The 17,712-nt window shown below is 39.8% G+C and overlaps 1 protein-coding gene across 1 annotated transcript; it reads right to left on the minus strand.

The window, feature by feature from the left end:
- Nucleotides 1–4,872: 4,872 nt before the first annotated feature.
- Nucleotides 4,873–17,422, minus strand: LOC141049964 (olfactory receptor 1500-like). Its single transcript, XM_073546807.1, has 2 exons — nt 17,414–17,422; nt 4,873–5,796 (listed from the first exon to the last, which is right to left on the minus strand). The coding sequence occupies exons 1-2, from the start codon at nt 17,420–17,422 to the stop codon at nt 4,873–4,875; spliced, it is 933 nt and encodes a 310-aa protein (XP_073402908.1).
- Between the last annotated feature and the right edge of the window lie 290 nt (nt 17,423–17,712).

Here is a 17,712-nt window from a genome sequence, read left to right on the forward strand (position 1 = left end):
CAGCTGAGATGAAAGGAGAAGTAGGACTTGCGAGAGAATGAAGGAGAGATTTAAAATTTTAAAATTTGAGTAGATTCAATGTTTTGATTGCTTCTTACTAGATTTTTTTGCGATATTGTGGGGTTTTATTTTCTTATTTTTATGTAGTTTACCGATCGCCTTCACTTTTTATATATTTTAAAAGAGCAGACTTTTTTTTTTATCAAAAATGTTTTTTACTAACAACCATATGTTATTTAAATGCATTTTTGCTTTTTGGCTTATTTAGTTGCGGGAGGGTATATGACCATTTTGTTTCGCAATGGAGAAAAGCTAGGAGACAAAAAGTGCAACGATGTGCAAAAGGTGATGTCATTCAATAAAGGAAATCAGAAATCTATATCAATCAGATATTATTATGCAGAAATTTATAGAAGAAAAATACCAAAAAAATCTCAGTAAACGTGCTTTCAATAAGTCAAAAAACCTTAATTATAATTCTCTCCAAAAAATCAGAAATTAAGAAATATGAACAATTTGAATTTAACTTCATTACCACTTTTAATAATCAACATGAAAACATCAGAAAAATTCTTCAGGATCATTGGAATATTCTGCTCAATGATCCCATTTTAGAGAAGTCATTACAAAACAACGTCCTTTTAACATTCAAGAGGGCCCCCACATTGAAAAGGATATTAGCCCCAGTAGGATCAAGGAAAAGGATCTTCACCCAATAACTAACACTCATCATCTGAATGAAACCACTGAATGTGCTAGGAGGAACTGTTTGTGCTGAGAGGCCATATGGGGTAGCCTGACAGAATTCTCTCTTCCACAAACAGGAGAAACTTTCCAGATCAACAGCCCTATGTCTTGCAATACTTGTTCTGTAATTTATGCAATTATATGTCCTTGTAAAAACCTATATGTGGGAAGAACTACCCAACCTTTGTATAAATGTCTCCATTCGCGCCGTTCCAATTTAAAAAAAGGGTTTCTGAAACACGGTTTGTCACGTACATAATAAGGATCAAAAAGAACTCAGAATTTTTTCCAACAGAAGAATCCCATCCGAAACCCACAATCGGATAGAACAAGTGAACAGTAAAGCGATATACTGAATCTACAAATGTAATACTCTCACCCCTAACCGTCGGAATGAAATGACTGACACCTTTTTATGACATTCCATCTAGTCCTTATATAGAGTCATTATAACATTTTCCTGAGACAATTTATTTCATTCTTTTCACATTTTCCACTACATTTCCCCCTCATGAATTTCACTCCCGTTTCCTAAAACTTGAAGGTTCATGTGCAGTACATTCCCTCAGTACACTATACTCTCTCGTGGAATAATAGATAAATCAAAAACACAATGAATGCATTTCTCACCTGGTTGTGAACCAGTTGCCTGCCATCAGCCCATTTTTCTTTACGCTGCTTTCAGCATAGTCCATTAAGCCATCCATTTATTGTTTGCACTGCATTCCTCATTTGTGTGTCATTACAATATCTTATCTGCACGGACACACTGATAAACCAGGTCCCCTGTTGTAATCAATGTTCTCACATAGAACACAACACTACATACATTTTCTGATGACCTGGCCTACCACTTTGCAGAAAAAATAGATAATATCCGTCAGGAAATCTGCTCCCAACCACCAAGTGCTGTGACTCCCATCCCTTCCTGCATCTCCCCTGGCTCACTTTCCACAATTGATCCCATCACAGAAGAAGAAGTCTCCAGACTCCTCTCTTCTTCTCGTCTGACTACATGCACTACCGACCCCATTCCCTCACATCTCCTCCAGTCTCTCTCTCCAGTCGTCACAACCCACCTAACTACAATCTTTAATCTCTCCCTCTCCTCGGGCATTTTCCCATCCTCCTTCAAACACGCCATCGTTACTCCATTACTAAAGAAACCTACTCTCAACCCATCCTGCACAAACAACTACAGACCAGTCTCCAATCGCCCCTTCATCTGTAAACTTTTGGAGCGCCTAGTTTACTCCCGCCTTACCCGTTACCTCTCCACTAACTCCCTTCTAGACCCTTCACAGTCCGGCTTTCGTCCCCTACATTCGACTGAAACTGCACTCATCAAAGTGACCAAAGACCTTCTGACATCAAAACTTAATGGTGACCACTCTCTGCTCATTCTTCTTGACCTATCTGCAGCTTTTGACACTGTTGACCACCATCTCCTACTCTCTAGGCTCCTGTCACTAGGCATTAAGGACACTGCTCTCTCCTGTTTCTCTTCCTATCTCTCTGACCGCTCCTTCAGTGTTTTGTTCTCTGGCTCCACGTCATCTCCTCTTCCTCTTGCTGTCGGGGTACCTCAGGGCTCAGTCCTTGGCCCCCTTCTTTTCTCTATCTACACAGCCCCAATTGGACAGACCATCAGCAGATTTGGCTTTCGGTACCATCTTTATGCTGATGACACACAACTATATACGTCTTCCCCCGAACTTACCCCCTCTGCACTACAGAATGCCAGTGACTGTCTGTCCGCAGTCTCCAATATCATGTCCGCTCTCTATCTGAAACTCAACCTCTCCAAAACTGAACTTCTTCTGCTCCCGCCGTCTACTAAACTCCCTAAATCTGACATTTCCCTCTCCGTGGGTGGTACCACTATAACACCCCGGCAGCAGGCGCACTGTCTGGGTGTTATGTTTGACACCAATCTCTACTTCACATCCCTTATACAATCTCTTGCCCGCTCTTGCCGCTTACACCTAAAGAACATCTCTGGAATCCGCCCTTTTCTCACCATGGAAACAACAAAAACCCTCACTGTAGCATTGATCCACTCCCGCCTGGATTACTGCAATGCTCTATTAATTGGCCTCCCCGTCACTTGACTATCCCCTCTCCAGTCCATACTTAATGTAGCAGCCAGGGTTGTCCATCTGGCTAATTGGTACTCGGACGTGTCCGCTCTTCGTCAGTCATTACACTGGCTGCCCATTCATTATAGGATCCAATTCAAAGTATTTGTTCTCACCCACAAAGCTCTCCACAGTGCAGCACCCCCCTACATCTCCTCCCTCATTTCTAGCCGATCGCTGCGCTCTGCAAACGACTTTCGACTAACCTCTGCACTAATCCGCACCTCCCACTCCCGACTCCAAGACTTCTCCCGTGCTGCTCCTATCCTCTGGAATGCTCTATCCCAAGAAATTAGGACTAACCACAATTTGCATAGTTTTAGGTGCTCCCTCAAAACACATTTGTTCAGAGCGGCCTACCACGTTCACTAATCAAAGTCATTCTATGTGTAAGTGTGCGTGTGTAGCCCATTCACTATCTCCATCCATCCTTCACTCGCTCAAGATGGCTGGACCTTCATTGTATATACACCATTGTAAATACACTCCTGTACTCTGTATCTCCCCCACCTCATTATAGATTGTAAGCTCTCACCAGCTGGGGCGGCTTATTTCATCTTATTTTGCTTTAATTATTGTATTGTTAACGTTGTTACTTATGACTTGTGTTTTGAAACTGTTAAACTGTAAAGCGCTGCGGAATATGTTGGCGCTATATAAATAAAGATTATTATTATTATTATTATTATTATTATTATTATCTCAAACACCAGTCTATTTCATTTGCCAGGCCAGTTACCTCCTCCGGTGCCTTCACTCTCAGGTCACTTCCTCCTACCTACCTCCTAATATGGGACTCAAACTCCCCCCTCTTTTTTTCTTCCTTTTTCTTCCTTTTTCTTCTCCCCACTTCCCTTGTTTTCCTCCTACAGTATCAGATGTCACAAACACACTAAATGGTTGGGGATGAGCGTTCCCTCTGCACGTACATTGGGTTCAATCATGATCTTATTTGACAGGCAGATTCCTTGTCCTTTTTTAGGATCTTCACAACCAGACACTGGTGTAGTGGCATACAGCTCCACTCTCCGGTTTGTCCAGTAATGAAATCAATCTTTCTGATCCAGTTCGATCCCACTCAGATATTGTTCTCCTTAGATATTTCTTCTTATTTTTATACATCATGGACAGGTTCTGCCCTATGTTCAATTTTAATAATTTTTCCCAATATTTTAATTAATGTGATGTTAGTTTTAATAAAGTGTATAAATGTTTTAATATTTTTGCAATAAGATTTCTGTGTTACGTATGCCAAATATTCACATAGATCTGGATAAAGTCTTTGAACTCTACTCAGTCAAGTGGCCGGTTTGGTGTTTTGTTTTTTTTTTAAAAAGACTACTTATAAGATGAACATTTCTAACAGCTACCATAGGTTTTTTCCTGATGAAGAGGTCATGCAGAACCTTAAAACGCGTTGACTTGTAAAACCTGTACTATTAAACTCATTTAAATTGATCTCGGCCATCGAGCTTTTATCAGCACAAGTCAATGACACCACCTTTTGCACATCATTTTGTTTTCTTGTAGGTTTTGTCTTTTTAGCTGCCGAAGGAAGGAGACTCAATCCTGCACGGACCCCTATCCCAGCTGTGCAAATACGTAACAACCACAAGGGACATTATATTATGCTCGAACATGGAAAATTATTGTTATTCATGATCCAGATGTGTCCAGTCTTACATTTGCGTCAAATTTGGTCAAGGACTTTAATTTCTCATGGAGAAAACTAAAAGAACATCCTGATATAAAAAAAAAAACATTATCAAGCTGCAATTAATTTCTCAACCACTAGTTGTCTCATAGACGCAAAAAAATTACATTTTGTCACAGAGCATGGAAAAAAATGGGATGTTCTGGAACTCTTCTGACTCCAACACAACACCGATCTGGTGACCAAAGAAAGATAAGTCATCACTTCTTATCTGGTTGGAAGCAATCACACGAGCTACGGTGGGACAAAAGAAGTTGGAGTTAGTGACTATATTTATTTTTTATTATTCTTTTTAAATCTGAAAACTCTTTTCATGTCTTTGTTTCTAAAACTATATATGATGGGATTAACCAATGGAGTGAGCACAGTATATAGAAGCGATAATATCTTATTACCATCTGACGATTTTCCTTTAGTTGGAAAAATGTAAACACTAAAGAGAGTCAGGTAGAATATGGAGACCACGGTGAGGTGGGAGCTACAGGTGGAGAAGACTTTGTGTCTACTGACATTAGCTGAAATCTGTAACACGGCTCGGACAATGTTCACATAGGAAATAATTATAATTATGGTGGGAATAACGACAAATGGAACACTCAGTAAATACAGTTGAAGTTTTATAGGAAATGTGTCAGAACAAGAGATCTCCTGTAAAGGAACCAGATCACAGAAGAAATGATCAATGATATACAGACCACAGAACTTTAACTTGGATATTATTATAATATAAATAAATGAAGAGGAAAAAACAACCAACCAGAAGAAGACAACCAGCCTCACACAAAATGTACTCGTCATGATGGAGGTATAACGGAGGGGATTACAGATGGCCACATATCGGTCACAAGACATCACTGTGAGAAGAAGGCATTCATACCCTTCTGCAACATTAAAAAAATAAAATTGAGTCATACATCCAATAAAAGTAATGGTTCCACCATTGTTCAGTAGGATTTGGAGCATGTACGGGACAATGTCTGTGGGTAACAAGATATCACTGACGGACAGTTGTGAGATGAAGAAGTACATTGGAGTGTGGAGGTTCTGGCTGGTGGACACCAGGGTGATGATCAGGAGATTCCCACATATTGTCCCACAATAAACCACCAGGAACAGAGAGAAAAGGAACATTCTCATATTTTTGGTGGCTTGAAACCCAGTAAGGAAAAACTCATTGACCACAGTCAGGTTTTTTTCCTGTATTCAAAGAAAAGCAAAATCGAAAAGAAACCACTTTTAGTAAAGGTTTTCCCTCTTCATTATCATTAACAAGCCTGTTTTGGTGTTTTTATACATCCACCTTCAGTTCCATAACTTTTTTTATTTAGTTTTTTAAAGACATTGATGGACTAAGGGTTTTTTTCAGTGGGATAAGATGTATTCTTTAATGGCACTACTGTATTGATAATTGTCAAATATTGAATAATTTTTTAAACTTTCATTTTGTAAAGAGATTGCAAAAATAATAACTTTTATACAGTACAGATCAAAAGTGTGGGCACATCTGTGCAAGCAATGGTTTGTTTGTTTCTATTGGAATGTGGATATTGTAGATTCAGACTGAAAACAGCAAAACCACAAAGGAACACATATGGAAAAAGGAGTAAAGAAACACGCATGAAACAAGCTGGAGTACTTGTTAAACCTGAAGTTCCTCAAAGTACCAACCTTTTAATCTGATGGCAGTTTTACACTCCTTTGGCATTTTCTTAAGCAACTTCATCAACAGACTTGATGGAGATGCAGAGGTGATATAGTAACATAGTAACATAGTTTTGAAGGCTGAAGGAAGACCTTATGTCCATCTAGTTCAGCCTATTTTTAGTGCAGCTGTTCTGCATTGTTGATCCTGGGGAAGGCAAAAAACCCACAGAGTAGAAGCCAATTTTCTCCATAGGGAAAAAAATTCTTCCCCTAAGCTGGGTCACCCATCTACCTATAATATTCTGTTATTTGTAACCTTCTATACTGTTACTCACAAGAAAAGCCTCCATTACTTTCTTACATTCATTCAGTGAGTTGGCCATCACCACTTCCTCAGGAAGAGAATTCCAGAGCCTCACTGCTCTTACCGTGAAGAACCCTCTTCTATGCTGGTGCAGAAATTGTATTTCCTCCAAACGAAGAGAATGCCCCCTTGTTCTTGTCACAGTCCTTGGTACAAACAGTTCATTGGAGAGATCTCTGTATTGCGCTCTGATATACTTGTACATATATATTAAGTCTCCCCTAAGTCTTCTCTTTTCTAGAGTAAGTAGATCTAATTTTGATAACCTTTCTGGGTATTGTAGTGAACCAACTCCATTTATCATTTTAGTAGCCCGCCTTTGAACCCTTTCAAGTTCAGTAATGTCTTTCTTGAGCGCCGGCATCTAAAATTGCACACAATACTCCAAGTGTGGTCCGACGAGTGATTTGTACAGAGGGAGAATTATGTTTTTATCTCGTGTCCCCAGACCTCTTCTAATACATCCCATGACCCTATTTGCTTTGGTAGCAGCTGCCTGACACTGGGCACTCCAATTTAGCTTCTTATTGACTAAGATGCCTAAGTCTTTTTCCATGTCTGATTTCCCCAGCAGTTTCCCATTTAGTAAGTAATTGTAGCATCTGTTTCTCCTTCCCATGTGCAGAACCTTACACTTATCTGTGTTAAACCTCATTTGCCATTTTTCTGCCCAATTCTCCAATTTACTCAAATCTGTCTGTAGTTGCAAACTGTCCTCCTTAATGTTAACTACCTTACATAGTTTTGTATCATCTGAAAATACTGATATTTTACTGTGTAAGCCATCCACTAGATCACTAATAAATATATTAAATAGTAGGGGGCCCAATACAGAACCCTGTGGTCCCCCACTAGTAACCCTGGCCCAATCTGAGGATGCCCCATTAATAACCACTCTCTGTTTTCTATCACTAAGCCAGCTACCTACCCATCTACACACATTTTCCCCTAGCCCAAGCTTTGTCATCTTACTTACCAATCTTTTATGTGGGACAGTGTCAAATGCTTTAGAGAAGTCGAGATAAATGACATCCAATGATTCTCCTGGGTCCATTTGAGCGAGTATACTCGTTACTCTGGTTTCCCAGAGCATGCTCGGGTGATCTACAAGTATTTGGATGTGCTCAAAGATTTTAGTTTCTGTTGTCGCAGCTGCATGATTTGCGGCTACTTGACGGCCTAAATACATGCCTGTTTGTTAGGAAATTCTCACATGTATTCAGGCTGTCAAGTAGCCACAAATCATGCAGCTGTGGCAACAGAAACTAAAACCTCTGAGCACTACAAAATACTTGGAGATCACCTGAGCATGCTCGGGAAAACCCGAGCAATGAGCATACTCACTCATCGCTAGTGCTAAGCACTTGTTGGATGCTTTACATTTACTTTGTGGTCTTCAAAATCCCAAATCATCTCAACTGTGTTGAAGTCATATGATTGTGAAGGCCATATCATCTGACACTGTGCTCCAACCCTCTCCTTATTGGTCATGTATCCTTTATATGGCCTAGATATTTGGGTCCTTGCCCTGTTATAACACAAAGGATGGTCCCACTAAGTGCCAATCAGATGGAATGTGAAGTTGTAGCAGAATGTTGTAGTAGCCATGGTCAGTAAGCGTACCTTGAATTTGTAATAAATTATCAACAGTGTAACTAGAAAAGCGCCACCACACCATCCCACCTCTCCTTCCATTCTACACTATTTATAAATACGCATGTAAAAATCATCTACTTAACTTTTTACTACTCTAAAGACACTGTAGTAGGTACTAAAAATCTGAAATTTTGACTTCATTAAAAAGTACAGATTTCCACTGCTCTAATATCCAGTCCTTGTTTTGAGGTATGTCTGATATATTGTGTATGGACATCTATTATGGTGTCTGTTATATGAGATTCAATCAATTTTCACCAGGGGAAGAGTCTTGAGGAGATCATTTGCATATTCCAAGTGCCTTCTGGGATAAGTGAAGAGTCTCCGCGAGCTCAACGATCACTGGGTTTTGGCCGTTGCAGCTGAAAAGAGGAAATCGGAGAAATTTTGGCTCATCTTTCAGCTGTGGAAACTGTTTGGGTAAGAATACAAGGACAGAACAATGGAAAGGACACCATTGTAGGCATTTACTACAGGCCGCCTGTGCAAGCTGAAGATATGGATGAACTCTTTATGCATCAAATGGCCAAGTTCTCCAAAAAATATGACATAGTTGTCATGGGAGATTTCAACTATCCAGACATTTGTTGGGAATCTCTCTCAGGCAAAACTAACAGGTCAAGGAAATTCTTATCCTCTCTTGCTGACAACTTTATCTTCCAAAAGGTAAAGGAGAAAACAAGGGGAACTGCTACCTTGGATCTAATCCTTATAAACAGGGAGGAAATGGTTGAGGAGGTAAAAGTGGCTGGGACCCTAGGAGGTAGCGACCATGCTATTTTAGAATTTTGGATAACTAGAGGCGGAAGACCTGTGAAGACTCAGACGTCAAGGTTAGATTTCAGAAAGGCAGATTTTAAGGGATTCAGAAAGAGAATTGGAGGGATCCAATGGCTGGATATCCTTAAAGACAAAAATGTCCAGGAAGGATGGGAAATCTTGAAAAATGAAATTCTCAAAGCACAGTTGTTAACAATTCCGAAAAGAGGGAAGAATAGGAAGCATTTAAGGAAACCAGGATGGATGAACACAGAACTTAAGCACATGCTAAAAAGGAAGCAAAAAATGTTTATAAAATGGAAAGAAGGAGGCATATCTAAAGAAGAATATAATGCTGTCTGCAGAACCTGCAAGGCACAAATCAGATTATCTAAAGCTGAAAATGAATTGAGGCTTGCAAGAGATGTCAAAAGCAATAATAAAGGATTTTGGGGATATGTCAAAAGTAAAAGTAAAGTCAAAGATGCTATAGGATTTTTACAGGATGAAAATGATGAAATGGTAAGACAGGATGTTGAGAAGGCTGAACTTTTAAATTCCTATTTTGCATCTGTTTTCTCTCAGAAAGGAAATGTAACATCAACTGTTATTCACTGACCTATTAAGGGAATAGAAGAATCCAGGATATCTATAAACAGAAAGATAGTGAGGAAACACTTAGCTAACCTAAATGTATTCAAGTCTCCAGGTCCAGATGAATTACACCCCAGAGTACTGAAGGAGATAGCAGAAGAAATTTTTGAACCCCTCTCCATAATCTTTGAAAATTCTTGGAGAACAGGAGAAGTGCCAGAAGACTGGAGAAGAGCAAATGTTGTTCCAATCTTCAAAAAGGGGAAGAAGGTGGACCCAGGCAACTATAGGCCGGTGAGTCTGACTTCTATACCAGGAAAGATCTTTGAACAAATTATTAAACAACATGTATGTCAATACCTGGATAAGAATGAAGTGATTAAACAGAGTCAGCATGGGTTTGTAACTAATAAGTCATGTCAGACTAATTTAATTTCCTTCTATGATGGTATTACTGATTGGGTGGATCAAGGAAATGCTGTAGATATAGTATATCTTGACTTCAGCAAAGCATTTGACAAAGTCTCTCATACAATCCTTATTGAAAAAATGACTAAGTATGGAATGGACAAGGCAACTGTTAGGTGGATTCATAACTGGCTTAGTGATCGGACCCAAAGAGTGGTCGTAAATGGCTGCACATCCAGTTGGAAGAATGTCTCAAGTGGGGTACCACAGGGCTCTGTCCTGGGCCCTGTATTGTTCAACATCTTTATCAACGATTTAGATGAAGGAATTGAGGGTAAACTGATTAAATTTGCTGATGACACAAAGCTAGGAGGGATAGCTAATACTAGAGAAGAGAGAGAGAGGATTCAAAAAGATTTAAATAAACTGGAGAAGTGGGCAGCAACTAACAGAATGGTTTTTAACAGGGAGAAATGCAAAGTACTACATCTGGGCAATAAAAATGAAAAAAGCATATATAGAATGGGAGGAATAGGGCTAAGTGACAGCACATGTGAAAAAGACTTGGGTATACTAATAGATCACAGACTGAATATGAGTCAACAGTGTGATGCAGCAGCAAAAAAGGCAAATGCAATTCTAGGATGTATTAACAGAAGCATACAGTCTAGATCACGTGAAGTAATTATTTCCCTCTACTCCTCTTTGGTCAGACCTCATCTGGAATATTGTGTCCAATTTTGGGCACCACATTTTAAAAAAGACATCAACAAACTGGAGCAAGTTCAGAAAAGAGCGACCAGAATGGTGACCGGTCTGCAAACCCTGTCTTATGAGGAAAGGTTGCAGGATTTGGGAATGTTTAGTTTGCAAAAGAGAAGACTGAGAGGAGACTTAATAGCTGTCTACAAATATCTAAAGGGCTGTCACATTGTAGAAGGATCAACTTTATTCTCATTTGCACAAGGAAAGACTAGAAGCAATGGGATGAAGCTGAATGGGAGGAGACACAGATTAGATATTAGAAAAAACTTTTTGACAGTTAGAGTGATCAATGAGTGGAACAGGCTGCCACGAGAAGTGGTGAGTTCTCCTTCAATGGAAGTCTTCAAACAGAGGCTGGACAGACATCTAACTGGGATGATTTAGCGAATCCTGCTTTGAGCAGGGGGTTGGACCAGATGGCCCAGGAGGTCCCTTCCAACTCTACGATTCTATGATTCTATGATTCATTTTTTGAAACTTATAACATGGATGAACTTATCCTCTGCAGCAGAGGCACAGTATTTCCCCAAATAAACAAAATCACATCTGACAACTAAATAGAAAAGAGATCTATTGGATCCTAAATCCAATTTCAGCTGAGCAGTTGAAGATTTTCACTAATACACTTGAGGATACCTTCAATCAATTTTCTGGATTGTTTCACCATAATTTCATGATAGTAGTGAAATGTCATTTACCCCCACCTTGTTAAGTGGATGGAACAGTGCATCAACATCGCCTCTGAAAATCACACCTGAAAGTTGAAAACACTTTCTGAAAGCTGGTGATTCCACAAATAAACTCTCGAGAAGTCATACCTGCCTTTTAGAAGCCATTCCAGGTAAGACCTAATAAAGCAGCTTTAAACAATACTAAGAAGGTATAAAGCTGTCATCAGATTAAAAGGGGGCTACACTGAAGAACTTCAGGCTTAAGATGTATTCTAGGTTGTCTCACATGCGCTACTTTATGGTTTTGCTGCCTTCGATCTGATTACACAATGTGCATATCCCAATAAGTACAAGAATACCACTGCATGAATAAATGTTTCCAAAGTTTTGATATGTACTGTATACACGTGGTCACACTCCCACCAGATGTAGAGTACTTCTTATTTATTAGCAAGTCATTAATCTTCCTCTGCTTCTTATGTGACAAGTGACATCTCGCACTTCATCTAAAGGTTGTTATTTTTATACCTATATGACAGCATGGTAAAACTGTATATAGACAGCAGAGGTAATATTAATCATAAGGAAATATGGCGAAATTCAAATTTGTCAGCTTTGTCAATTTTTTTTTCAAAAAAATAAGATTGCAAGTACCCTGAAAAGATGAATAATACATTCACTGGTCTCCAGATTCACCCCAAAATGGCGTCTGCATTCCCTGCTTCTGCTTTTACACAGACTATGATGGTCACTCCTGATTGGCTGAGCTATACTCTTGGATGTTATTGCTGCAAGACATTATGGGGAAGTACAACTGGCAGCACTCAAAATCATATGTTCATTTTCTGGCTAAAGTAATCTGTAATTTGTAAAATTGCGTCATTCATTTTTGTCAAATCAAATCACAAAGTGTTCGATTTTGGAAGGTTTTTAGTGAATTCTTAAAAATTCGATACAAATTTGCTTTGCATAGAACCAACTTACTCTTCGCTAGTCCTATTTACTTATTTACTAACTCAATTCCCTATTAGTTTGCTCTTGGAGTGTGAGAAGAAGCCGGAACACCAGGAGGAAACCCAAGCAAACAGTATACTATTACGACAACTATTTTTTTTATGTTTAACCTGTTTTCTTAGCTATCCTCAGAGTTTTACTTTACTGCAACAATTTAATATTAGTGCAAAATTTCTCCTACGGTATGATATATTTATTATTGTTTAATTTCTTAGAATAATCAGAAGTGATGATCATTCATTTTATAAGCTCCATAAAGATTGACTTCTTGTTAGAGGGATTTTCTTCCTTCATACACTGTTCAGAGACCGAAAGAATTTTCCTAAATATTGTTTCATACACTATTATATAATTGTATATCGCAGTCTAGGTGCTCCTACATAGAGCTGGCCCAGGACTGACAGCCAGCATCTGCCTATGACAGCTAACTCTGATTACTGTCACTTATTCAATTAAATGCCATTTTCTTGCTCATGGTCTTCCATTAGCCCTCATGCAAGGCGATGGCTGGTTACCCTTAGTGATAGATAGTGGCCTGCTACCGAGCCTGTTCTGTCTGATCTGTGAAAACATAAACATTTTAGTGAGGAAAAAAATCTTAAAAGTTAGAATAGATCGACCCACTTTCTCCCAGAATGACAAATAAAAAGCAATGAAAACGTTACCTATGTGTCTGTCCGCTATTTCTTCCTTCTTCTTTGCTCGATTTCTAAAACTTAACATAGACAAAACAGAATTCATCATCTTTCCCCCATCTCACTCAATCCCCCCAACAGACCTATCCATCACAGTCAATGACTGCTCACTCTCCTCAGACCCACAAGCTTGCTGCCTCGAAGTAACCATGGACTCTGATCTCTCCATTAAATCACATATCCAAGCCTTTTCCCCTTCCGGCCCACTCTAACTCAAGATTATTTCCCATATACTTGTATTTCTTATCCAAGAATCTGCAAAAATCTAGTATATGCCCTCATCATCTCCCACCTCAACTAATGCAACCTCTTGCTTTGTGGCCTCACTTCTGTGGCCTCACTTAACTTGTCCCCCCGCTATTCCTGTACTGTCCCCTCTTTAAATCCCTGCAGTGGCTCCCTATGTCCAGACACTCCAGTTCAATAGTTCAAATCCCAAACCATGACATACAAAGCCATCCACAACCTTTTTCCTTCATACATCTGTGACCTCGTCTCTTGGTACTTACCTGCACGCACCTCTGATCTTCACAAGATCTCCTTCTCTACTCCCCTCTTATTTCCTCTCCCCACAATCGCATACAATATTTCTCCCGCGCATCCCCCCTACTCTTGAACTCTCTACCACAACATATCAGACTCTTGCCTACCATGGAAACCTTCAAAAATAACCTGAAGACCTACCTCTTCCAACAAGCCTACAACCTGCAGTAACCACTGATCGACCAAGCCAGTGCACGACCAGCTCTACCCTCACCTACTGTATCGTGACCCATACCTTGTAGATTGTGAGCCCTCATGGGCAGGGTCCTCTTTGCTCCTGTAAGAATCGGTGTCTTGATTATTGTCCTTGCTTTTTATTACCATATATACTCGAGTATAAGCCAACCCAAGTGTAAGCCAAGGCACCTAATTTTGCCACGGAAAACTGGGTAAGTTAATTGACTCGAGTATAAGCCGGGAATGCATTGTTCATTCATCCCTGTCCTGGAATGTGTGGCTCTCCCTGTTGTATGCTTGGCTCCCCCATCATCCTCCTTGTATACATGGCTCACATCCTCCCCATCCTCCCCCTTGTATACATGGCTTTGCATCCTCCCCATCCTCCCCCTTGTATACATTGCTCGGCATCCTCCCTGGCCCCCCTTGTATACATGGCTTGGCATCCTCCCTGTCCTCCCCTTTGTATACATGGTTGGCATCCTCCCCTGTAGTCCACCTTGTATACATGGCTCGGAGTGCTCCCCCCATTATCCCCCTTGTATACAAGGCTTGGCGTCCTCCCCCTTGAATACATGGCTCAGCATGGCTCGGCTCCCCCCTTCTCCCCATCTTACTCACCCCTTCCTGGCACGGTCTTGGCACTTCACTGCTTTTCAGTTGTCCCGGCGAGGCAGCTTCTTCCTGTGTTCAGCAGTCACGTGGTACCACTCATTAAAGTAATGCATATGCACTCCACGCCTATGGGAGTGGAGACTCGTGCATATTCATTACTTTAATGAGTGGTACCACGTGACTGCTGAACACAGGAAGAAGCTGGCTCTCCGGGACAACAGAGATGCAGGGAGGATGTGCAGCGACCGCGCCAGGAGGGGGAGTATGATTTGACAGCTGCTGGCTCCTGCCGCTCCCCTACCCCCTCCCCCCCTAGCTATCTAGGACAATGACTCGTGTATAAGCTGAGGGGGGGGGTTTCAGCACAAAAAAAGTGCTGAATATCTCGGCTTATACACGAGTATATATGGTATGTATACCCCTTTTCACATGTAACATAGTTAGTAAGGCCGAAAAAAGACATTAGTCCATCCAGTTCAGCCTATAAAATTCTGTCAGAATAAATCCCCAGATCTTCGTCCTTCTGAAGAACCTAATAACTGTAAGATACAATATTGTTACGCTCCAGGAAGACATCCAGGCCTCTCTTGAGCCCTTCAACTGAGTTCGCCATCACCACCTCCTCAGGCAGGGAATTCCAGATTCTCACTGCCCTAACAGTAAAGAATCCTCTTCTATGTTGGTGGAGAAACCTTCTCTCCTCCAGATGCAGAGAATGTCTCCTTGTGACCGTCACCTTCCTTGATATAAACAGATCCTGGGAGAGATATTTGTATTGTCCCCTTATATACTTATACATGGTTATTAGATCGCTCCTCAGTCGTCTTTTTTCTAGACTAAATAATCTCATTTAATTACATGTAAACTGCCATGTAATGAAAGGAGCTATAATAAATTATAGTAATAATTATGTAGGCCAAAATATTATCACTAAAAACATCAGATTGGTCAAAAAATAACAAGTCCTCACACAGGTCTATTGATGGAAAAATAAGAGTTCCCAGTATCAGAAAATCAAAAACAAATCATTTTATTTCTCAAATTTCTGAGGTTTTCCACTAATATCATTGTAATCGTACTGAACTAAAGAAGCACAAAGGGCCCATAACAATGTGAAAAACATTGATTCATTTTTACCATTTGAATGAATGGTGTGATTTACAAATGCATCTCAGCCCTCATACAATACGGGTATGCCAACAGAAAAATAAACAAGAAAAACGCAAGCACACAAAAATGGGAAATTTAATGATTCTGAAATGGTTAAAAGAAAAATTTATTTGTCAAAAAGGGAAGAGTCAGATAAAGGATTTATTTAATAAATTATTGCATTATTATTATTATTATTTTTGCCAAATCAAATTACATTTTTTTATTTATTTTTTAAAAAGATTAAATTTGACATGTCCATCTACTGTATGTTTAAGAAAACCATATGTGGTATCCTGACAATTTACCATTAATTTTATATGATACATCCTTTTTTTTAAAGGGAGAATATATAATTATATCTATTGTTTATTTTTCTGCTTTCATAAACTTTTCCCAGTTATTTGGTAAAATTAAAAAAATACAAAAACTGCAAGCAGAAATTGTCATTATTTTGTCTTATTTGGAATACTGGATTTGGATGAATCTCCTGTTAGACATGAAGACAGAAAGTTATATTCCTTTGTAAGATACAATAACATGAAAAACTTCTGGAATATTTATTTTGCAGACTTTACATTTTGATTTCAGATTAGATTTGTTCTTAGAAACAAAATAAGCCACATATACTGTATATTATCTCACATTTATTGTGTGTATCTACTATGACAAGGGACTAGAACATTTATAACCCAAAGGCGAAAAATTACCCAAAGAAACTCAGATTTGTGAATTTTGTACTAGTTTTATTAACCAAAAATGCAAAATTTGTCAGGCCACAAAGTACCGTTTGTTCCCTGCTCTTATCTACTCTTTCACTGTCAAGGAAAAATGTCTGTAAATGGATGATTATCACTATCGAGAAATATGAGAAATCAGGCTCTGTCAGGATTCTAATGTCAGGACCCTGTTGGCGTCGGCAAACTGCCACGCAGAGCAGGGTGACTTACCCACACTATGGGAGAGCGTGGGGTCCAACACTGTCGTGATGGTTCAAGCAGACAGGACCTGCGGCACTGAAAATAGTAAGGAGTCCCAGGACCTACGATCATGTGACTGCAGGGGCTGGGGCTTAGCGTACTACTACTGCAGAGATGTAATGTACCTACTACAGGGAAACTGTAGTAGAGGAAAACGCAGGTCAGACAAGCGAGGGTTCGTACACGGAGAGGGCTGTGCGGTACCAGAGGGACGAGCAGAGAATAGTCAAGTCACAGGCAGAGGGTCATACACGAGAGGTAGCGCAGTACAAGAGGGACAGGCAAAACTCATAACAGGGACAGAACCGGATCAAAACCAAACAAGCAACAAGTTATCAGGCACAAGGCACACGTATGCACGAGGTCAACTAACTCAGCCGAGGGCAGGAGTATAACTGACACCGGACCTAAGTCGAGTGAGCATTAAATAGCCGCCCTCTGCCTGAGAGAGGCAGAACAATTAACCCCTGTCTGACCAGGACGGGCCAAAGACAAACCCCATCCTGGATCATGACAGGCTCTCTGTGAAATCATGAAATCTTCCATTGCACACATGTAAGCACATGACTGTACAATAAGCTAGAAGAATACTTTTGGCAACAGTAATGATTGCAAAATGACTTAACGAAGATAACATTGAAAATTTAGAATGAGAATCGGTAACATTTGTAAACAATCAGGATTCATGGATTCTGCAAAAACATAAAACAAAGGAAAACAGGTTCCAAAATTATCACAAGGCGTTAAGCCCCAAAATAATGATTATTTTCGAGTACTTACGTCAGTCATGTTCAAGTTCTAAAAATTAATATTTCTTAATTTTAATTTAGTTCTGCTTTCAAGAAAATTCTGCAAGACAAGTGTAGGCTTACGAGCGTCACCAAATGTGCTGGAGACATAGATACAGTCATTATACACAGAGTTTACAGGAGTGATATATACTTAACCTGGAGATGAGATATGGCACATAACAAATCTTCGGAGATTATTTTTCGCTTGTGTCTCAGTAAATCCTAGTCTTTATGGAATAGGAAGATAAAATTGTTTTCAATAATTGGTTTAATGACGCCAGCTTAGTA

Source organism: Dendrobates tinctorius, unplaced genomic scaffold (genome assembly GCF_039654945.1).
Source record: "Dendrobates tinctorius isolate UK_male_01 unplaced genomic scaffold, ASM3965494v1 ptg000151l, whole genome shotgun sequence".
Taxonomy (NCBI): domain Eukaryota; kingdom Metazoa; phylum Chordata; class Amphibia; order Anura; family Dendrobatidae; genus Dendrobates; species Dendrobates tinctorius.